General features: G+C 38.6%; 3 protein-coding genes and 1 pseudogene across 3 annotated transcripts; 1 reads left to right on the forward strand and 3 right to left on the reverse strand.

Moving 5' to 3' along the window:
* Positions 1–257: 257 nt before the first annotated feature.
* On the reverse strand, positions 258–7,246 carry LOC103963744. Its single transcript, XM_009376593.3, has 7 exons — positions 6,691–7,246; positions 6,174–6,524; positions 2,989–3,068; positions 2,792–2,908; positions 1,835–2,650; positions 1,242–1,458; positions 258–1,075 (listed from the first exon to the last, which is right to left on the reverse strand). Exons 2-7 carry the CDS (start codon positions 6,463–6,465, stop codon positions 801–803), a joined length of 1,797 nt encoding a protein of 598 aa, XP_009374868.1. The 5' UTR covers positions 6,466–6,524; positions 6,691–7,246; the 3' UTR covers positions 258–800.
* A 4,830-nt stretch (positions 7,247–12,076) lies between these two features.
* Positions 12,077–15,130, reverse strand: LOC103963743 (putative protein FAR1-RELATED SEQUENCE 10). Its single transcript, XM_009376590.3, is given in 5 exon segments — positions 12,077–13,042; positions 13,126–13,569; positions 13,660–13,928; positions 13,931–14,789; positions 15,021–15,130. Coding segments are annotated over 4 exon segments (2,076 nt in total). The 5' UTR covers positions 14,682–14,789; positions 15,021–15,130; the 3' UTR covers positions 12,077–12,430.
* Positions 15,131–16,540: 1,410 nt separating this feature from the next.
* On the forward strand, positions 16,541–17,818 carry LOC103963776 (two-pore potassium channel 1-like). Its single transcript, XM_009376629.3, has 2 exons — positions 16,541–17,466; positions 17,576–17,818. Exons 1-2 carry the CDS (start codon positions 16,541–16,543, stop codon positions 17,745–17,747), a joined length of 1,098 nt encoding a protein of 365 aa, XP_009374904.1. The 3' UTR covers positions 17,748–17,818.
* Positions 17,819–20,015: 2,197 nt separating this feature from the next.
* Positions 20,016–22,551, reverse strand: LOC103963742 (annotated as a pseudogene).
* Positions 22,552–23,570: the final 1,019 nt, after the last annotated feature.

A 23,570-nucleotide genomic window follows, 5' to 3' on the forward strand; every position in this document is an offset into this window, starting at 1 on the left:
AAATCTCCCGATTTTCTTAACTACCCTCTTTTCTTAATAACAAATTTACAAATCTGCAAATGCTTCTGCTTTCCTTCTTTTACTTACTGGTCACGTGATCTTTCACTGGCCTGCTATGTTCGTAATCATGTCACAAGGGTTACAATCATAGAACATAGCGGTCGCGTGAAAGATCAAATGATTAACAGCTATGTTTGTTATCATGTTACGAAAGGTTACAAAAATAGAACATAGTGGTTGTGCAAAAGATCAAACGATTAACAGTTAAGTGCGTCTACCTAAGTTAAAGAAGTCTTAATCTTTATAATCTTTACAATTAGTTCCGAAGACAGAAAACTATGACTCAAAAGATACTATTAAGATACATATATAGGGAATTTTTCAGAAGTTGCTACACAAGGCATGTGTGCAAAAAGTACTCACCAATTACTCCTGCGAGTTAATAGCCCAACACCTGATCGCCATTGGATCACATTTACTTGGAGCACTTGTTCATATCCAAAAAAAAACTAAAAATCTATCAGATATAAAGCTGTACAGCTTGCAATTCTCATGACGTTAGAAACTTAATAGTTCTTTTCCCTTTTTCCCCTGTGCCGACGGTTCGTCTTATCTACAAGAACCATGTACCTAAACCTTCCAAGATCCTATCAGCAAGGTCAAAATTCTCGACCTCAGCCACGTGCAGCCACTTCTGTGGCTTCTAGTGCTTCACATTTCTCAGTTTTGTTGCAAGCACATTCATCACCGCCATTGCCATCGCTTGAATTGTTAATCTCGTCTTCATTACTGGTACAAGGTCACTTCCGCATATTCATTCTCGTCACCTTTCCCAACTCCTCATGCAGTGGGGCTAAATCTGGTGATTCCTGTTTCTCTTCAACAGCTTCAAGTTTAGAAGAAGCTTTTGCCATAGAGCTTGAAGAGACTGATAAGAGCTTCATGCTAGAACTGATATTTTCAGATACGTATGAGAATACATCAGGCTTTGCCTTCACATCAACCCATCTGTTCTCAACCCAGTCTCTGGAAGCCCTCACATCCTTTCTCTGGAAACTCATAAGCTTCTTCTCACCTAGGATACATTGAAAGAAACATCACTCACCCCAATACCTCATCGGAAAACCAGATAAAACATTTTACCAGTTTCGATAAGTTCAAGTCAACCAAACAAAGCACTCTGTGAAAGGTGAAAACATAATTTGAATCAAATAAAAGCAGCTTTCCATCTGAGAGCATACCAGGGAAGTAGACTTGTATACTATCAGTCCCAGAAATGTTAACTCCAGTAACAACACCTTCCCACCAGCCATCACACCACCACGCATCAACTGCTACTCCAACCTCAAAACAACCCTCTGTAGAATCATTGAGACGACAGGGTCGGATTGTCAGGCGGCCTGAGCATCGCATGCCTAGTTTATCAGGAGCAGCAACTTTGAAGGCAGGGACCCATTCCTACACATTAAAAAACATGTGAAGAACTAAGATTCTAAATTCATTCAGCGATTAGTTTACACAAACAAGCCAATTACCAAAATGATTTAAAAAAAAAAAAAAAAAAAAACATTTCTTGCAAATGTGCACACTAGAACACAATGTTGACTTATAGGCAATCTGTTTTATATTAATTCGACTCATGGAGATCATGCACTCAAATCACGAATAGATGAATAGCAACCAAGCTATACAGTAATATTTACAACAAAGCCTTATCCCACTAAGTGGGTCGGCTGCTATATAGTAATACTAAAACAATGTTTTCCCATGCTCCCTTCGTTCTAATATGAGCCAGAAAAGAATTCAAAACAAAGATCTCTAGAAGACTGCTTACCTCCAGATTGCCAGATCCATCCACATCTTGCAAATCATCATATTGAACTTTGAGAATCTTTTGAGATGTTTGCAAGACCTGACACCTAAACCAACATCCTCGTATGCCACTATCCTGACAGAGCAACTCTATCTTTTCATCAACTTTAAAAGAAACTGGGCGTACGGGCTCCGATCCAGCAATCTTAACTCCCATGGTTTTCCTTGATAATTTTAGTTTCAACTTTGGATATGTTGGAACGCAATTTGGTAAATGATTCCCAGTGACCAAATTTTTAACACCAGAATGTCCCTGATTCCCCTTGCGGGTTCTGTTTCTCTTAAGGCTCACCCTCAGAGGATCATCAGGTGCTAACTCTACCTCATCTTCATCACATAATTTATGGTACTTGGCTTTGGCTTTTTGCTTGGAGATGTGGACATCTAGAGAAGACAGAATTGCTTGATTAGAATATCCGCGCAATTTAGCAAGACTGAAGGGCTTAACCTTGTAGTCCCCAAGTTGCCGACAGCACATAAGGATTCCAGAGGAAGATTTATGAGCTACAACAGCCAAGCATTTTTCGTAGTGCTTAGGAGTCAGAACAGTTGCAGGACCACCAACACACTCAACATTGATCACCTGAACATAAGGTGTGATAAAAACTTCTTTGGGGTGTGGATTCAGATCAGGGATTACACCCGTGACTTCCCAAGTGTGGTGAAACCAACGCACTTTAAGCTTTTTCTGCCCTTTCTTGTCTTCATACATGTCTTCCACGTAACCTAGGTAGTGGCTTTCTTCTTCCAAAGCCAATATAAAGACAAAGGAATGGACCTGAAAATCAGGGTCACAATAATAAACATTACACAGCTTATCAATGCAAATTAAGAAGATGCTACTTAAGGAAAGAAAGAGTACCACTAATGTAGAAATTATAAGTTGTACAACAAAAGAAGTAAATCATTTGATGCTTACAGAAATGGTAGCTCCATTCCTGTGAAATGCAGGGAAATGCTTGAGCTGTTTGGCACAAATCCAGGCAATACCAGACCATTCAATGTCTGAATTGTGAACTTTCAATTTCCTTGGAACCTTGAAAAGAAAGAGAGAACTTAGTAAAATATATCTATGAACCCAAAATACAGAATTAGCAAATAACTCTATGTGAATACCATCTGATCAGGCATATAAGTTTGGCGAGCACCGAGTCCAGTAATTGGCAATGGTTGTGTTGTTTCATCTGTTGGTGAATCTGTTATAGGATGAGTAGGTTTGCTTTAAATTATACTTCAAGTCAAATGAGCATTAGTAGAGTAAAAAGTGACAAAAGACCATACATGAATATAGAGGCATGATGCAAGAACTGATTTTGGGGATTTGAAAACTCAACAGTTAAAAAAATGCTTATCAACAAGTGACAAAATAGCACCATGGTATGCCTTCCAATCTTGACTAGTCAGCATAAAAATGGATGAGAAAGAAAGGTACACAAGCAGCCAGCCTTCTGAACTTTATTTAATGATTCAATGAACAAGGTGAACAAAATGTTGATTTGACAATATTGATTGATTAAACCTTACAAAACCCTGTAACCACAAAAAAGCCTTAGAAAACCCAAAATGTGATAAATCATTATTCAAATCTATTAATGTCCAAATAACTTAATGCTTCCAATTAACGTTATGGCTTTAGATGAAAACTTTCTTACAATAACAGAGGTTGAATGGAATGGAAAGGTGTGCCATTTCTCAAATCAACAATTTCAGATGTTACTCAAAACAGGAAAAGTTCAAATTAAATATGCATGTCTATTGCTACCCACTTACCATGCTGTATGATACATTACACTCGGTACATAGTCTACGTTGAACAGAAGCAAGGACTCCATAGCCAGATTCTGAATTCCTAGGGGTGTAAACAAATAGACTACTTACAGGAACTAAAATCTTCCCAAATTTCACAGGTGAGAAAGCAAAGCTCACGAAATTAGGATTTTAAGATTCACCATCCATGCCCCTTCCCCCCCAACAAAAAAACCCACGAAACAAAAAAAGAAAGAGAAAGTAAATAATTCGCATCAGGCTATAATTCCAAATTGTTCAGCAAGCACTCAAATCGTGGTTCCAAAAGGTACACGGAAGATAGTGCAAAACACTAAGAAAAAGAAATTAATAGGCATAATTTAAGGTCGGATACCCATTCTATCATTTGAGGTTGAAAATCCAGTTGACGAACTCATACTAGCTCTCTCTCTCTCTCTCTCTCTCTCTCTCTCCCCCTCGCTTCCTTAGGTGCAGCGAATTTGTGAAGATTGAAGAAGTAGAAGGCAAGGATGTTTAATGTGACATGAGAACAAGCTGGCAGAGAGAGCTTATAAAGAATGACGATAGTGAGACACGTATAGCCAACCTCGCCTTTTTGGAAAGATGCTGAAGTATAATTGGCTTTACATATTTCTTTACAAAAAATTGGATTTTGGTTTATGAAAGGAAACCAAATTAATGTAGGCAATCTCCTCTAACAATAAATCACTAACGTATAGACTTAAGTTACTGACTTTTTTTTCGGATTCCAAATCCAAAATAATTTTCATTTTTAAAAGAAAGGTGAGAGGAATACTCCCTCCATTCTCATGACAGAAAATATTTAAAGGTAAAAGAAGGTAAAATTTCTCTAATGCAAATAATTGTCAACTAATAGAAAGGAATTAAGTATCAGCCCAGATATCTTCTGATTACATTACATTCCTAATGAAAAACTTACTTTGATTTGATTAAGAATGGTTTACTTGGTTCCAGAACTATCAACTATACCATGTGGAGAAGCATGAGCTTAGAATGACATTCCTAAAGAAAACCTTATCAGTGACAAAACACAATACTGTGGTATTCTAGAACAGGTCATAGTAAGAAATTCAAGGGCACGTTCAAGCATGCCTCCTGACCCCTAAATAGATAAATAATGTAAAAGAAATTACCTCGCCAGAGCCAAGACAAAATATATGCTATATATAAAATTGGAAATGTCTTTTGCCATATATAAAGTCGTCATGTTATAAAACATCTGTTGGGGACAGAAATACCGTACATATTATCACTGTTATGTGTTATCTCAAAGAATAAGTTTCTTTCCTTCTTTCTTCCGATACTCTAGCTATCCGTTCTATGGAAAGAACATGAGCATAGAACTACATACTAAGGAAAAACTGCACAGGCAAAATACAATGCTTTGGTACACTAAAATAGGTTACTAACAAAATTCAAAGGCAGGTTCAAGTAAGTCCCCCACTCGGCCACACCCAATTAGAAAATGAAATGCCCCTCTAAGGCAAAGGCAATATAACTCTTTATCATACATAAAAGTACAAATTCCGTGCAACTGTAGTTGGACAAACATATCCTCATTAAGACTAAATTTGTTTTGGGAAAACAAAATATCTTTATTTGTCCTTTTTTGCCTCCTTTCTGTACTCTTGCCTTCTGTAATACGTATATTTTATTTTCTCTCGAAATATAAGTAACACCATGCCATTAACATAATTAAAGCCGACTACCACAGCAATTTACTTAAGACCATATATCCGTAATTCATAAATTATTTATTCATTAAAACAACTCCATAGATTTAAACAGTTGGAAAACCTCACATACCATTAACATAAGAATTCACCGTCTACATGTTTAAATGTTCTGAAATAAAATCATTCTACTCTATATTTCACATACAAAGCACATATACGCACACTCATGCACATGCATGCTCACTTACACTACAGAATCCAACGTACAAATTAAAGAACATGGTTTCATTACTTTCAAAACCTCCTATACTAGTATAAATGGAACTGTGTCTTCTTTCAAAAGTGCAATTCTAGGGGAGGACCTTAGACAAATATCATCTCAATTTGCGGTCCCAAATATTATGATAATCAGTTTACAAAATTGAAAACTCAAGATTCTAAATGAGAAGATAAAAGATGCAATGTTGGAGAGACCTACTACTGCTTGCCCTGAGAAATTTACAGCAATGCAACAAAAAGATGACACAATTCAACCTCACAAATATCTCCAATTTGACCTTTTCATAAGGTATCACTACCCCTTAGTAATGTATAAGTATAACCATGTATATGAAATTTGTTATTCTAAACATGGTATGTCAAGGGCTACTCTTCTTTCGTATTGAAATTCTAATCTAAACAGTATATTGAGGCAATGCTTATGACAACCTGTATTCAAAAGTTTAATTCGACTCACAGATCACAACAGAGGACGATATTATTCATCATACTCAGTCAATGCCACTCAAAAAGTTCTATAAAAGGAACCTGAAAAGTGCAATGGATAACATAACATACCTGAAACCTCCGACCAGCAACGCCTCGAGACCAAGGAAGTAAGCCATTCTACAACTTCTCTTCTTGCTCTCCATTTGGTACATACATTAATGAATCCCTTGGACTCGTAAGTCTTCACAAACTCATCCGAAAGAACATACAGCATGTGCCTTATACTCCTCTCAGTCCCTATAACAGCGAGCACTAATTCCCCGGATGCCTCCTTCAAGTAGTAATGGACCACACGGCTACCGCGCTCTTGACACAGAGTGTGCTCCTCCCACGACACAAAACTATGAGTATTCATCATCATCTCTATTATCTAGAGAGCCCCAAATTCACAGAACAAGAAGCCCCCTTTTATCACATTTCCTGAAAAATCAAAACTTAACAAGAAATAAGCGTTTTGGTACTCAAATAACCAACCCAATGGCCACAAAACTCTGACTTAGAACCTGGGTTTCATAGAAACTCGATCCCATTGAAGAAAATCCACATTAAATTTCATAAAAATGTTAAATAAATAAAATAAACCTACCGTTGCTAGTATACTCATGGGGCGGAAGTTCCAGGAGCCAAACAGCCTCCAAAAGAAAGAAAAAAAAAACTGCCCAAAACTGGAAATGAAGAGAGAGAGCTAGGGTTGCTGTAAAACCTAGACCAAATTCAAAAAGAGGAACTGGGTCTGTCACTCTCAGCTGGTTTCAGTGGCGGCGGCTTTCGACACAGGAGATTGAAATGCCATTGACGGCGAGGACGACGAAGAAACCCAAAAAACTGAAAAGCGAGAAGCAAACAAAAGGTGGGGTTTTTCAGTGGGCTGAAACTTGAAAGCAGAGCAGAAAAGGAGTGAGCTTTGGTGAAAAGGGCACGGAGGAGAGATAGAGAGGGAAGGAGGAAGGAGAGATTGGGAAAGAAGGCTATGGAGGTTGAGAGGAGGAAGTGAGTGACCTAATGTTTAGAGAGGGAGAGAAAGGGGGACAGCAGCCGCAGGGCATGAGTCAGGGGTTTGCAGAGCTTGGAGACCAAGGCAGCCCATGACATCCGGTGAGGGGGAAATGGGAGGAGCCAAACAGGGAGAGAGGGGTACGGTGGGAATTGTGGGATTTGCGTGAGGTTATTCTTGTACGTTTAACCTGCGGTCTTCTTTCGACACGTGGTAGCTAGTACGCTCCACGTCATCTACGACTACCATTGACTTGGGTAAGTGGCTTAAGCTGACGAAGAAAACTTTTAATTTTCGTAAAATATTTAGGATTCATCCAAGAAATGCAATTAAGGTTATAATTCAGGTATTGTTCTAACGTAGCCCAAGAGTTCTCTTGATTGGAATACGGGTACGAATTAAGGGTAACAATAATGTATACACAAGTCTAGGGTTTGGGGTTTAGGATTTAAATAAAGGAATAATGTATATACAAGTTAAAAAATAACGAATTTGCAATTATTGTTATCATTGAAATACGATTGAAATACTCAAGAAAAAAATGAACATGTCTACACTCAACTCCCAATTCCGCCTCCTAAAACACCCCACCAAGTATCTGCATATCCATCCTCAAACCCTAATTCATTTCTCATCCCCATCTCCCTACCAAAACACCCTCAACCTCCAACCATATTATCATCTCTCCCTTCCGAAGCCACAAACAATATTCCTCTACCAACGCGAGAAGCCGCTACAAAATCCAAGTTATGTAGTGTAACGCTCGTCCGGCAAGAGTCCGTCAACGATACTGCCACCCCAAGAAACTCCACCGGAAACAACTTGTCAAGGTTTTGGGTAATGGGAGCTGTTTCCGTGGGAGTTGCGGCGTGAAGGCCAGATAGCGAGTCTATAATTAAAAATCAAGTCATATGTTTGATCATGTTTGAACAGTGAAAGGACGAAATTCCTAAGCACATCAAAAGGAGAGCGGCAACCCAAGATACAACGGGAGACCTCTACAAGCTTGGACCCCAAAGCTGCAAAAAAAAAAAAACAATAAAAAACTCTAATCTCTAACAGCAAAGGCCACACTGTAGATGTCGTCACATCCTTGGAGGAAGCCAAACTCTGAACTGAGAAAGTAGACATCAGATGCAAGTCCCCTTCACAAACCCCTACAAATATATATACAAACAAAGTAATATATTGGTAGAGAGTGAGGCTAAGGGCTATGTAAAATACCAACACTTGGCCTCGATGGGATCCATCATGCCAATTTGGGAGGGAAAGTGAGGGGGGGAAGTGGATCTGATATCCAATTTCTGATCGGATCCTGCCAATCCAAGCACATTGTGGGATGGGGATGAAGTATAACAGCTAGGGAGGAAGGAGAAAGGAAAATTAAAAGACATAAAACAGTAAAAGCAAGCAAAAAACGCCGGATAAGGGGCATGAAGCCCAAATCTGAGACAAGCTTAGGGGATACTTGAGACCTGTTTCAAGAAAAACTGAGATAAAACTCAAGGGCGAATAGAGAATGAAAACGAAAGAAGGAGACTAGAAAGGGGGAAGGAATATGATAACCTGTGATATTCTCCTTAATTGTCAATCCTAAACTTAAAATTCGAAACCATCAGCGTACTGAAATTTGATAAGGTAAACTGATAAGACAAAACACCCTTGAGTCATTTTTCAAATTTAAACCATTTGGTATAGCTTGCTTTTCTTAAATCATCAACTTATCACACAAAATCGTGATGATCCCCTCAAATTATAGCTTGTTTTTGTTGTCCTTGGTTTTCTTTTGAGAGCAGATAACAGAAGGAGTAGGATCACAGTTTATGAAAATAATGGTTTTATTTATTTTTTGCTTAAAAACGTACATCTCTTATATGTACTGGTGACCTTGTACAGTGCTGCTGCTACTGTTCTTAATTATACGATCTCTCCTAATTTTATTAAATGTTCTACAATAATAAGCATTTCTTTACCCTCATGCATCATATGCACCATGCATAAGGATATGGTCACGTTATATCATGGCAGTCAGTCTTACATGATATATATACACCTGCGTAAAATGTTAGTGGTTATCAATTTTTTAGCTTTTATTTGGGTCCTGTATAGGAGTAATATTGGTGGCAGCTAGAAACTTCAGAGAACTACTTTTTTATTTAAGGTGAATATCTTCCTTCTTTAACTTTGATGTTTTCACTTTTCAGAAGGGTTTCCTGCAGCTGCAGGGCAAAGGGAATTTTGATTTTGATTGATTTGGGTTCCCCATTTTCCCCCATGCATGTATTTTAACCAAGGCCATTTTTGTAAATTAACTCGGAGCCGATGAACTGTAGCAAGTTTTAGGACTACTACTATAAGTAGCAAATAGAGAGGGCGATACTTGATATTCGCTCAGCAAAGCAGCTCAAATTACTTGGAACAGCCTAATTCTGAAACACACAAAAACCAAGGCCATTCATTCCCTTGTAACCCTAGCTTCGTCACTCACAATATTTGTAAGCAATCACACATACATATGGATCATCAAAGTAGTGAGGATCAGAAGCGCCAAGCTTTTGACAAATTCATCGACAATAAGTACTACGCCAAGTTGTTTATGACGAGGAATTTGAAGTTTGTAGTCTCAGTGTCTTTGTTGTCCTTGTTTCTTTTTGTAACATCATCAGGTTCTTGTGTACTTCCCGATCCCTTCAATCAGTTCAACGCCTATTTCTCCACATTGCTTTTGTCAATCTTTACCCACACCCTTGAGAGGAAGTACATATTTCTTATTTGTAATGGAATCCTTGCTTTTCTTGCAAAAACTTCGACTAATTCTTGCTGTTGCAGTTGCAATGATGAATCCGATGAGCTTATGTCCGACCTTGGTGGAAAGTCTTCAACATCATCATCAGTTAATTCTAACTTATCTGAGATTGGGTCGTCTCTCGGCCAGGATGGCATCGCTTATGTGGCTGACAAAGGAGAAGAAGAACCAACGTTGACTTCAGAAGAAGAAGAAGAAGAAGAGGTTGGACAACTACAAGATCTAGAAAAACAACAAAATGGTTCTTTATATACAGAGAACCATGAAGAAATGCAGCCTGAAGCTTTCGTTGAAGAAGAAGAAGAAGAAGAAGTGAGTGAGTCTTTGATGAAGCAAGGAGAAGAAGAAAAGGAAACACAAGAGCTAGCAACATATTCTGACGTTGGAGACGATCAGTACGGCTTAACGAGCAGTACAGATGAATTGAACAAGAAAATCGAAGAGTTCATAAGAAAAATGAAGGAGGAAATCAGGATTGAAGCCCAACGCCAACCCATTATTGCCACTTAATTAAGGGGATCTTAGATTTTTGTCCAAAAGCTTAAGCTGCATCTGTGAGGCATGTTTTCTCTAGTTTGTAAACTGATTGTATCATCATCATCATCAGTATGTCTCCTCTTCAATCATCATCATCACTATGTCTCCTCTACAATTGTAGCTAGACTAGATAGCACTAGAACCTCCCTTTTATGTTGTTATTTCCATCATATATATTATTTTCTTGTTAATTAATTATGATCATATATATTATTTTCTTGTTAATTAATTACGAGTCTTATAAGCCTGTACCAAGTTAACTTAGTTTTTAAGTTCAAATCTCTTTCCTCGTATTTATGTATGATGAGTAATATGATATATAAGAGTATGTTAGGCTCAAGTTTTTATACCCTAAACCTAAAGTAGCAAAAAAATTCGAGACTAACGACGTTCCTAGTACATCAAATGCAATTCGTGCTATCACCGCTCAATTTCAAAAGGATTTAATTAAGTTGCTGACAATGAAGCACCAGAATATTCCACTATAAACTAAAACTACATTAAATAATAGTTTGACTGCATTGTTTAAACAAGTTAATCCACTCTAAACACCAGCGCTACCCACGTACACGGAAAGAATTCACTAAAGGACTAATTAATTAAGCTTACCTACTCCTCTATCACTACTAACAGTGAAATGAAAATCAGTATCAAGTGGAAAAACAGTGAAATGACAATTAGGCAAATTATTAGGATACTAATCAATGGATTGGAGGACCATCACATCACTGTTTTTCCATTTCATGTCAAATTGGTTTTGGCCTTTTTGTCATCTACTAGTTTTGTGGAGCGCGAGGACCGACCATTCGATGCGCTTCTTCAACTTTTGTGGCTACAAATAATCAAATATGCAACTTTCACTTTCATTCTTGATTTCTATATACACTGTTAAGATTACTAATATCACCGACGCTTTGGACTCTCTCGATCTCTCTTCTTTCCCTTGTCTTTCCCTGTAGGGTAGTCTGCTGTACTAGGGCCCCCTGTCCAAATGTTGATCGATGAAATTGGTTGGCGTCATCGTGCCAATTCAATGAATTATTACCTAATTACCTTCATAAAAAAAAATATGCTTTTTTGGAGAGAGATACTATTTCCCCAATTGAGGAATATGAGTCGAAACAATAACAAGAATATTTCTAGTAGAACATCTTTCATAATTTCTGGAGAGAGAGTTTACCAATAGACCAAGGGATAAGTAATTCCCAACGATTACTGTCTTATTTGTCAAAGAAAAATAGAATATGTCTACCAAATTTACAATCATCACTTATGAATGAAGGGAAAGATCTAGAACTAGATGGGGCAAGTAATGGATAAGAATGTCCGTCCACATCACTCGTGCAATCTCTCACAAGAAAGGGATTCCCTGTATTGGAGGTGTGATCAGTGTGGAGCTGGTCGGTAACCAAATACGGGGGATCTCCTTTACTGCGAGACGAGGACAAGATGTGAGTGGCAATTACCAAACATATGTGGCCTGCCATCAGTTCCAGTACTATCTACCGCAAAATATTAGTACAAGCAAATAGCTTGGTCGCACACTTTAGGCACCCACCATAAGCAGATTCAAATGCGCATTGTAAACCTAAGGCTTGCTAAGTCATCCAAAAAGAAGGGGCAAGAGCACACAAATTAAGAGGAAGAAACCATGCTTCCCTATTCAGATCTTGCTAAAGTAATACAGAGAGTACATCACCTTAGGTAAGATCCTCTCTCCACATCCTGTGTGTGTTGTGAATCTTGTCATATTATACATCAGCAAGTTACAAAGTTTATTTTCAAGGTACTTCTGAATTCTGATTATCCCTTCTCAACACGTTAACAGTTTCCCGCTTGAAACAAGAAAAACCGAATGCAAAGTAATATTGTACCATCGCCTTACCTTGGGATCATAGCTTTTTTAACTCTGAATGTACTCTCAATTCCACAAAGTATGTTGCAGTTGCATTTGTTACCAATACAATACACATGATCAACTGCTTTAAATTAGCCAGTAGGGGAAAATGTCAGATCCATAGCTACTCCTCCACATTCTGGCATATTTCTAACCTCATTGAGAATCCTTGTGAGTTGGGTTGTCAATTCCCTGCGAACATAATCAGAACGCTCCTTTGTAATTGATGACTCTGTAAACAGGGTTTCAGTAAGGCATTGATAATCTTGAATCCATTCGTCATCACTAGTCCGGGCAATGTGGTCATTGTAAAAATCAAGAGAGCCTTCTTTCCGCCATCTGTTTAAACAGTATTTGTCAGGAAGCTGAAAGTAGTTCTTTACTACATATATACGCAGAGAATGTCTGCATAACAATCCTGAAGATTCAAACTCCTTACAGGAACAGTGAATCTGTTCCTCTTCTGGTATCCATATCACAAGACGCTCTCCATCAATCTTCTTAAAGTGCTGCACAAGATATGACCCATTGGCCATTTCAGACACTGCATATTGCATGGCGAGTACAAGTTCCTGCTGCAAAGCATTGAAGGCAAATGGCGTCAAAATACTCCTCGCATGCTCCTCCATGGGAATGGTTGTTTTAATATGCATATACTGCATATCTCGATGGGCCTGACTTTGAAAATTGGCAGAAATACCAACCTGCAAGCGTTCAAGCATAAGAAACCATATCAATTTAAGAACTATAAGCATATACCAAAGGCAAAAGTTACCAACCAATATACCTGCTCAAAAAAGCTACGCAAACATGTTTGTGCACTGAAAACTCCTTTCAAAAATGCATCTACAGACTTTGAATATGTTGTCGTTGCCATACAAGCAAGAAAGTAACCCCTAATATAGGATTGAGCCCAGGAATCCCGGACTGAATAAAGTAAAGCAATATGTTTATCAGTAGTAAGCCCAAACATTGAAATCATTTGATTCCACTGAAGCTCAAAATCCTCTGTACTCTCCAGCCGATATAACACATCAAACTCAGATTTAAATTCTACATAGCGTGGTCCAAGTGAAACAGAGAACCAGCTAGATACCTTGGGAAGAATATTCCAAAGGGAAATGACATGCTTAGTGCCTGGTAATTCACTTCTTATTGCATCTCTAAGCCCAGGATCAAGATCAGTTAGAATTGTTTGTGGGAATCTCCCTCTCATGAAACGAACAAAAGTCTATATGAAAGAAGAAAAAATCATTGTAAGTGGACAGATACAAAGACACAGCTAATAAAAATGAATAAAGTAGGTGTATTGGATGGTAACCTGTAAAGCCCACGAGAAGGAACGAGGTGTTTCATCTTGTAAAAGAACACAACCAAAGAAAATAGTCCTTCCATGATTATCAATGCCAAGCCATGCTCCAAAAAGCATGCCATATGTGATTGATTGATATGAAGTGTCAAAATAAACTGCATCACCAAACATAGTGTATGCATGGACTGAATCACCATACGACCATGCAATGTGTTCAACCTTATCATTCTCATCAACTGTAAAATCATAAACGAAATCTTCGTCTGCTTCTTTTGTTCCTTGCATGCCTCAAGAAGTTCCAATGTATCGTTCTCCCGTTTTTCAGTGAGCAAAGCATCATTTTCTTGAACAACCTTCTTACGGTTTTGGACAAAATTTCTAACATCCCGCTCTAAGAAGGGTAACTGTCCACCTTGAATCCCCTTTTCCAACTCCAACACCTTCACTATACGATGTATGGGGAACCCAGCTTTAGAAAGTAACAGTATCCGCTCTTGATCCGCCTCATGGATTTTACGATAGGCAGGAAGAAGCCGCACTTGGTCATCTTCCAAAAGCTCATGGTTATGGACATTACTGAATTGCACGACAAACCATTGAGAAAACCCATCAACAACCTCCTTGGACAAATACATTTTTGCATCGCATCCACACCGAACTGACTTCCTATCCCTGTGGTGTTCCCCTGTAGGCTTCTTCTTCATGGGTGCAAACCCCGAACGATAACAAACGAAGTCACGCTTATAAATACCCAACTGTGGGCTAAGTCGGGAGCGCTCTTTCCTAATTGAGAAACCGTTTTTCCTAGCGAAATTGCCATAATACTCAAACGCATCATCGTCACTCTTAAACACCATTCCAACATAGGGGGAAACCATAGCCTCTGATGTCGTACTATCATTCTTAACCAATTGGGATGCTATGGATGATGCCTCTTCAGAGTCTCCCTCATATGTCACATAGCATTTCCAATCCCCACAGGGGCATTGCTGCCGCCGAATCCATATGTTTTTCGATGGGATAGACGTCATTGATTAGTATTACACTTCAAAATCAACTCCCACTCCAAGACTCGACCTTTAGCTACTCTAATAATCTTTCTTGACCAAGAAAGATAGCTCGCAGTATAAACACAAATCCTTTAACAAAATAAAAAATTGAAAGAAATAAGAAATGGGTTGCTAATTGTTCAGAATGCAAAGAAAAACAATCTATGCAACAAAATGGCAGAGAGAGCGGAAAGGGGGTTTAACATAACAGATTGGAGAAAGAAAATCAGACCCGGAAAACAAAAAAGATAACATTTTTGAGAAATATATCGAATAGAATAAAAGAGCAAGGACGGAAGGGGACGATGAAGAAGGACGCACCAGTGAAAGAATGACTACGAGTGAGGGAGGATGTGCTTAAACCCTTGTTCCGTCTTCAGCTTCTTCCCCCTCCGCATCCGACTGGACTGACCGAGTGTCCCTGTCCTTTTACCTTTTATCTCTTTCCCCTCTGATACAAGTAAAATTAAATGGGTCGGGCCTGTTAATGGGTAGTGTTATGTTAGCCCACACTGTTGGGCATACTCTGAATTCGACAGCATTTGTTTTCTAATGGAATGAGATTCTCTTCCCTCTTTTTTTTCCTTCCCTTTCCTCCACTCCTATTTGAACGGTCACGGTTAAATCACGTTAATTTTTTATAGCAATAGAAAGACAAAATAAGAGAATATGAGAAGAGGGGATGGAAGGAGATGGAAAGAGAAGGGGAGAGAATCCTAGCCCTTTTTTGACAACTTCTGTAACAGTTAAAATGCATTTTTTTGAGCGTTAATATTATTTTGTAAAAAATATTTAGAAAAAAGTGCTCTATGACGTTTTTGTAGTGTCAATAATAACCTCTCTTTACCTTTTTAGCTTTGCATAACCATCATCTTTCTTTGTGCTAGAGATCCCACAATTAGGAGTCCTAGTTAAATGTGGAAAAGGCGACATGCTCAACGTAACCTTCGGAAATTGAGTGATGAGAATTATGCTTACAAGAGTTTATAAGAACAGAGAATCGCTCTTTGGAAATCTCATTGCTTACGAAAAGTTTGAACCAACTAGTGCAAGTAAATTGACATCTTCTTATGGTATACATCACCTTGTTAAATCATATTTTCCCACAAGGTTGCATAAGAAGGAGCATGTATTAAGGCCATGCTTGGGCTTAAAGCAAGGTTAAGATTGACCGACCTTAAGCGCATGAAATAGGAAGGTTGGGAGGAACATATACTTTTGCACTTGATGAGATGTGAAAAGGTGAGAGTCAAACATGCGGTGCGTCCAAGTGGATTTCAAATGCCACAAATAAGTTGCTTAGCGGTGTAAATCTACCCAGTTGGAAGCACCAGAGTGATTTTTGGTTGCTTCTTTATCACTCCCCAGCCAAAATAGAAAATAATAGTAATGTTCCTTGCATTTCCCTTTGCTTGGTAATTGATAATTGGTAATTGGTAATTTGGTATGATATGCAGAGCATCAGCATGCATTTATTTTCTCAGTTTCTACTTTCTGCAGGGTATCCCATCGGTCCGCTTGTCTTTGATTGAGGAAACTACTGGATTAAGATCTTGAGGTTGCCAAGATACTTTTAATCCCTTTTTTCTTCTGTTCAGTGTTATTTAGGTAAGGTAGCAAGTCATTGAATTTTTTTCCTTTTTAATGCAGAAAGTCATTTGATTTTAACAACCATGAGAATTTCATTGAATTTTGAAATGGACATTTTGTTTGATCACTGTCCTTCTGTGTTTCAATTCTCATTAAATAATTTGGTTTGGAAAAAAATTATGTCGTTTTCAATCCCGTACTGCAGGTCCTTTGCTTTAGCAGATGAATCTTAACGTAATGCTTTAAATCTGATGGCTACCGATTTTAGCGACGATGTTAAAGAAGCCTTACTTTCTGAAAAGAAAGATCATTCTCAACTCAATAATGAAACAAATGTCGTCCACAGAAGAAGAAATCGCCTTTATAGCATTAGCACTACCCCATGTCCATCATTCAAGAACCGCCTACAACAAAATGAAGCGGAATCTCAATGTCCTGTAGATTCTGATCCGCTCTATGTAAAACCACAATTCAGTCTAACGCAAGTACTTTTGTTGTTGATTGCGTACATTGGTGGAGGCACATTTTGCTTTTTCCTGATGAGGCATCAGATAAAGGGTAAGAAAACAAATGCGATTCTGGACTCCATGTACTTGTGTATAGTCACAATGAGCACTGTTGGTTACGGGGACCTTGTGCCAAATAGCATGTTGGCAAAGCTAGTTGCATGCGTTTATGTGTTCATTGGCATGGCCCTTGTTGGCATAATTCTTGGCAAGGCAGCAGATTACCTTGTAGAGAAGCAGGAAATCCTTTTGGTTAGAGCTATACATTTTCGCGAAAAATTTGGGCCACAGGAGCTTCTTAAGGAGGTTGAGACCGAAAAAGTCAAGTTCAAATGTATTACTGTCGGAATCCTTCTTTTGATTCTTATTATAGTAGGTACTGTCTTCTTATGTCTAGTTGAGAATCTGGAAGTTACAGATGCTCTCTATTGCGTTTGTTCCACTATAACTACACTAGGCTATGGGGACGAGAGTTTCTCAACGGGAGCTGGTCGTATTTTCGCTGTTTTTTGGATACTGAGCAGCACCATTTGTTTAGCACAGTTCTTTCTCTACCTTGCTGAACTATACACTGAAAGAAGGCAAAGATCACTTGTGAAGTGGGTTCTTACGAGGAGATTAACACCCTCGGATCTTGAGGAAGCAGATCTTGATCATGATAAAGTCGTTAGGTATGAATATAAATTACAATCCTCGTGCATGCTTTGTCTTATTGTTTGTAAATAATTAAGATATATCAGTTCTCATGCGTCTGGCTTGTTGGATTCATTTATGTATCAGTGCGGCAGAGTTTATCGTATATAAGCTAAAGGAGATGGGGAAGATCAACCAGGAAGATATTGCACTGGTGATGGAAACGTTCAACAAACTTGACATTGATCATTCAGGAACTTTGACGGCATCTGATTTAATATCAATACCATCTCAACAAACAACTTTAAGTTTAAGTTGATACGTCTGACATTGGCAAGAACTATATGACAACTCCGAAATTCACATGCCTATAGACGACATTGGAGTCGGAAGGAGCCTTTCCTTCTTTCATTCATTATTTTGATTTCTATGTAATTTCTACTTATCTCTCAATTGCACTAGGGTTTCATCATTTTTCAAATAACTCATCCGAGCTGCAAGACAACATTAAACATCACGAGGAAAAAGTAAATCTCAACGGAACATACCAGTCGTACTACTAAAATCGAAGTCGAGGGAAAAGTTGTGCACACATCCTCCCCCTCCACCCTATTCTCTGAATCAAAAATGAAGAATGGATTCTATCCCATTTTTAACAGACAATTCCACGCTAGTTGTATAACTTAATTACGCAGGACCGATTTCGACGCGGTTTAACATAAACATCCAATGAAACAAAGATATACAAAGAAAGTCAAGGTTACCATGTCTCCATTCAAATTTGTTTGCTCACACAACTAATCATAAATCGTAGCCTAGTATTAGATAAATTCCGTAACATACGCATTATCATGTCTAGATAATTTAAGCATCGAATTCACTTCTACAAGCATACAAATTCAATCCTAAATAAAACACCAGCCCAAGCTAGCATTTGAACTCTTTTATTCATTGCAAAATGAGAGTCCGTACAAAGCAAGCTCGGAATCGTTGGATGACATATCTTCATTTTTTTCAAGCATTCTACAGTAGTTTAGGTTTGATCCGTATATATACTCTTGGTACCCTTCATTTTTTTCAGGCATTCTACAGTAGTTTAGGTTTGATCCGTATATATACTCTTGGTACCCTTACTTATCGGTTGTACGAGTCTTACGTCCGCACAAACGTATATGACCAAAAACACAAATTTTGGGTCTGTGGGACTGAGTGTATTGTACGTGCCATGCACCAGTTTCAAGAGACAAGATGGGACTGGGCATCTTGGCATTTGTAACATCGGCACATATGAAACAACATAAATACAACAGACACATACAAGAAACTAGTTTTCCCGATCACATTTACCTGGAAAATCTGTTATACTATTCTTTAAACAGTACAAATACCATGACGCCAGAGGGAAGATAAAAACCCAAAATCGTATCATTCAAAAATGGTGCACCTCTGGAATGATGGCCAAACAAGGCTGCCATTTTGGAGGCTCTAACCCAAACCTCCCTGACAATCGAACACCATTTTCTTTTGACCGGGGCTTGTTCGCACTCTTCAACAACAACTCCAACTCTTCCCTAGTCACCACGATCTTAATCTTTTTTCTTTTGTATCCTTCTTGGCGGACTAGTTTTGAAGGAACCAGGGGCTTTCCGAGGAGAATTGCAAGGTCTGGCACGACATGGTAAACCTTAACGGGGTCTAGCTTGGGGTTGGGTGCCAATGGCATATGCGATTGCTTGGACTGGTGTTGAGGCTTTGAATTTGCGTTGTCCACCCTTACGGATTACTACTTTAATCTTCCCGTGGGGCGGGTGGGACATAAAATTTATGCAGTTTCCCATTGTTTGGTTTGACTTTGCACAGAGAAATGCAAATGATGGATTAGGAATTTCGGGCTCTCGTCGAATTTATAGTGTGTGGCTTTGATCAATTTCACGTGGGAGGAAGTTTGACGTGCAAGCCATGACACTGCTTCTTTAGTCATGATATATTATCTAAGTACCTCCAAATCAATGGTCTGCGGAGATTGTTCATTGCACCACAGTCACAACATGAAGTTTATGTAGTATCCAATGTCAACTCCAAAAAAAATATTGAACTTAACTATATGTTTTTTGTCTTCGTTAAATAAATGTCAATGAGGCCTCAAATCGAATTACACAGGAAGCCTGAGTCACTAGCCACAATATAATAGCTTCGGCTCTCAATTTCAACCAAAAGAGATGAAGAAGACTAAATGTCTACATGATTCTATCACAAGCAAATAACATCCCCCGTATCTCGAGAATTATAATAGCGGAAATAAACCTCAGAAAGTAAGCACCTAAGGTCGCTTCAGTCTGTGACGGCGCCAATTGGCCTTTCCTATAGCTTGGATGGAAACAGAAGTTACAACAATACACTTGTTTTGTAACTCCTGTCATTCTCATGTTGCAATAAGGAATTTTCAAAACTTTCGTAGCATACAAAAGGAAACTGGACTTTTTCACTAATTCGATTTCTTAAAACTCATTCAGCTATGATCTAACCGATGATGTTACTCAAATCACATCACACATATAGACGCATTACTACCGAGTACGATGCAAGATTTCTAAGAACTTCACTAACTTTATAAGACCAATGAAAGAAGATTTCACAGTTGAATTCTAATTGTACAAAACTGTTCTCTACGCCTAGAGAGAATTCCAAAAACATATAAATAGAGAACTGAGAAGCAGCAAATACCAGTTTCACATTACATTTTCAGCGTGATGAGCTTTTTCAGTAAACTAAACAGCCCAACATCTAAGCAGTAACTAACTCAGATGAAATTCTAGATTCTAACCATGACTTGACTGCAACCTTTGTTGTCAAAAACCAGCCAGCCTTGTCTGAGGCCTCATGGAAGGGAGCATTCAATTCATTCAAATGCGACTCAAATACACTCGCCAGACCTTTCTCTGAATACTTATGTTTCCCATGTCCAGTATTAATTCCAAGCAACGGCTGAAGCTCCTCACCAGATTCCAATACCCGAGACAGGTCATTGATCCAAATATGTAATGCAGTCAGAGCTGCCCCAAGAGAGAGGCCCTTGAGATACAGAGACCACTGGGTCTGAGACCTTGACTGTAAGCCTATGTATATCTGAAGTGTGATCCCCAAGTCTAGTAGCTCGCAGGCTCTCTCCAAGAGATTGAGGTTCACACAAAGATTAATCAGGCAATTGCAGTAAGCCTTCTTTACATCCGAACCAATCTGAGTTAAAAAGTTGTGATGCTTCGTTCTTGAACTTTTCACTACTGTCTTGCTTTTCCACCAAAAGTCTTACCACATACCCTAGTTTTTCATCAGCCCTCTCAATGCAGTTCGCAAGCTTGCAAAGTTCTTCCTTTGGTGTTTGAGTCATCACATTCAGGAGACAACCACAGAAACGCTCATCTGGTGTTATACCCAATTCTAGGAGTTGATTGAATATCCTGACAACGTCATCAGTGCGTTTTGCCTTACCGTAGCATTGGATGAATGATGTCAAAATAAAGATATTTGGCTCAAAACCAGCTTTCAAAGTCTCATTCAATGTTGCTTCTGCTTCTGTGACTTTCCCGCTACAGGAATATATGGTAATCATGGATGAAAAGGTCCAACTGTCAGGCTTCAGTGTTTCAGAACTCTTCATTTCTTCAAAAATCTCAACAGCTTCATCGGTGTAACCAACATCAGCACACGTAGCTAAAAGGGTGTTATAGAGAATTACATTTAACTCCAGTCCCTTTTCCTTCATCTCTTTATAAACATTAAGAGCATCATCACTGTAGCGAGCTCTACCATAGGCCCTTAAAAGAGTTGCATAGGTTACCCAATTTGGTGAAAGCTCCTTGCTGATCATCTCTCGGTAAATTTTCTTGGCCTGCCAAGGCCTCCTAGCTCTTCCCATAGCATCCAACAAAGTGTTATAAATAACCAAGTTTGGCTTAGCCCCTATAGCTTTCATTTCCTCATAAACATTCAAGCACCCATCAAAATTCCCCGATTGCCCGTGAATTTTGATCAATGTAGAAAACGCCACTGGATCAATGCGCCACTTCTCAGTCCTGGCCCGGTCATACAAACTGAAAGCAATTTCAACCTTACCAGCACGTCCATAGGCGTCAATCATAGCCGAATAGGTAACATCATCCGGATTACACCCAAAACCGGGCATCTTCTCAAACCACTCCACAGCCTTATCAGGCAAAGAACACATCCTAGAGCAACTAATCATAGTCGAAAAGGTAACATTATCGGGTTTAACACCTCTCTGGAGTATTTCGTCGAACAGCTTCTCTGCTCTGTCCATATCCTTACCCTTCCTGCACACTTTCAAAGTCACATTATACAAAATCACCTCCCGCTTCGGTTTCAACCTGTGCTGAAAGTAGTTAAGCGCAAGCAAAGCATTTTCCGGATTGTCCATGTTAGTCAGAACCACCACAGCGTCTTGTTCCAAAATATTATCCCCTAAACCTCTTATAGCTTCGAAAACATCACTTTCAATCGGGGTGCAAGAGTTCAAATACTCAGCTACTTTCACCAAAGAAGGGTACCTGGAATTGTAGGACTTGTGCCGCAGCTGTGAAGCTCTGGGGCTGCTGGGATTGACCCAGATATAGCTTTTCGACAAAGACCCGGAATTTCCATCTGGGCTCTGAATATTTCCAATTTCTGGAGCTTGGGAGTTCTGGGCTTCTTCTGCAACTGCGTCTTGCAAAGAAACATGGTGTATTTGCAGAGAGGTTCTTGACTGAAATTGCAGTGAAGGAAAACTGAGTCTGTGGGTGTTAATTGCAGAGCTTCGGAGTCGGAAATCAATCGGGGAAGAAGAAGAAGAAGAAGGGAGAGAGCGGGAGGGAGTTTGGGGGTTGCGGAAGAGAAAAGAGGGTGAAGAGCACAAGTGAGGAGCCATTTTCCTAACCCTGTGGGGGATTATGAAAGGTGCTTTTCTTTTGCTTTGCATTCACAGAGGCAAATTTGTCAGCCTGCAGCGTGGACAAATATCTTTTTGAACTTGTATCAGGCCTGGAGGTGATTTTACGGGTTCGGAAGATGTTCGAAGCCCAACTTGAATTTCCAAGAGCTTTACGATTAGATAAAAAGTTGAATAAAATAGGCATTGTTTTGTATTAAGGAAAGTGTTATGATTAAGCTTTTTCATAGCAGTTTTATCATCGTTTTGTAGATCCAAATGTTCAAAAGCTTACGTGTAGGAAAGATGATTTTAATATAAAGAAATCACAAACGAAAACAAAATTGTGAGTGTTAACACTCACAAAATTTGTAGAAAATGCAACAATTTATGTTATATAAGGTGTTCAAAAGCATTCTTATCGTAATAGAAAAGCAAGAATAAAATCAACTGCACCGTCCAAATCTTCATAATGTCCCATAAGAATTTTAAGATTCGTACAGTTTGGAAAATTTGACACGAATATAGGTTATATGTAGTTCTTAAAAAAAATCTCAAAATCGACAAAAAAATTGTAAATATTAGCTCACAAGTTTTGAGAAAAAAAAAATTAAATTAATTATTGAGCATAAGAATATCTTGTAGAGACAGAAAAATGTTACGAGCCGTTAGGAAATGGTGGGTTTTGTAGAAACGGTATCAGCCGGAATACAAACATGGTGTTGGATTAGAGACGTGGGGTTTTGGCTTTTGCTTATTTTTGTATAAACATGTCAATCAATTCTTGAACAAATAAAAGGAGAATAGAATGAAAAGCAGGCCTAGGAGTAGTTCTTCATTATGGAAACACATTATTGCACACGTATCTAGGTTGTTGCTGCTCTCTCTCTCTCTCTCTCTCTCTCTCTCTCTCTCTCTCTCGTTGACATTTGGAGGGACCAAGGGGTCAAGGATTTGTTTAGTTTAAAGTAATGTTAGAGAAACTAAATTTGTAAACAAAATTTGCAAATTAAATGATGTATCACTAATAAGAAATTAGCACATTTATAAATGCTTAATAATCCAAGCATCAATTTTGATGTCATTTAGTTTACAAAATTTTGTTTACAAATTTAGTTTCCATAGCATTGCTCTTTAGTTTATGGTAGAATCTAACGATGTGGGGACTGAAAATAAGGATAAAGTTAAGCATTGTTAAACGAGGAATGGTAGCTAAAT

Source organism: the organism of the source record quoted next, unplaced genomic scaffold (genome assembly GCF_019419815.1).
Source record: "Pyrus x bretschneideri cultivar Hongxiangsu unplaced genomic scaffold, Pyrus_bretschneideri_v1 Contig33, whole genome shotgun sequence".
Classification (NCBI taxonomy): Eukaryota; Viridiplantae; Streptophyta; class Magnoliopsida; order Rosales; family Rosaceae; genus Pyrus; species Pyrus x bretschneideri.

Coding starts and splice junctions, on each gene's coding strand:
- LOC103963744 (XM_009376593.3), bottom strand. CDS start 6,465: ATGATGATGAATACTCATAGTTTTGTGTCGTGGGAGGAGCACACTCTG. Junction 3,069..6,173: donor TTGCTGGTCGGAGGTTTCAG/GTATGTTATGTT, acceptor ATCCTATAACAG/ATTCACCAACAGATGAAACA. Junction 2,651..2,791: donor GGAATGGAGCTACCATTTCT/GTAAGCATCAAA, acceptor CCTGATTTTCAG/GTCCATTCCTTTGTCTTTAT.
- LOC103963776 (XM_009376629.3), top strand. CDS start 16,541: ATGGCTACCGATTTTAGCGACGATGTTAAAGAAGCCTTACTTTCTGAA. Junction 17,467..17,575: donor GATCATGATAAAGTCGTTAG/GTATGAATATAA, acceptor TTTATGTATCAG/TGCGGCAGAGTTTATCGTAT.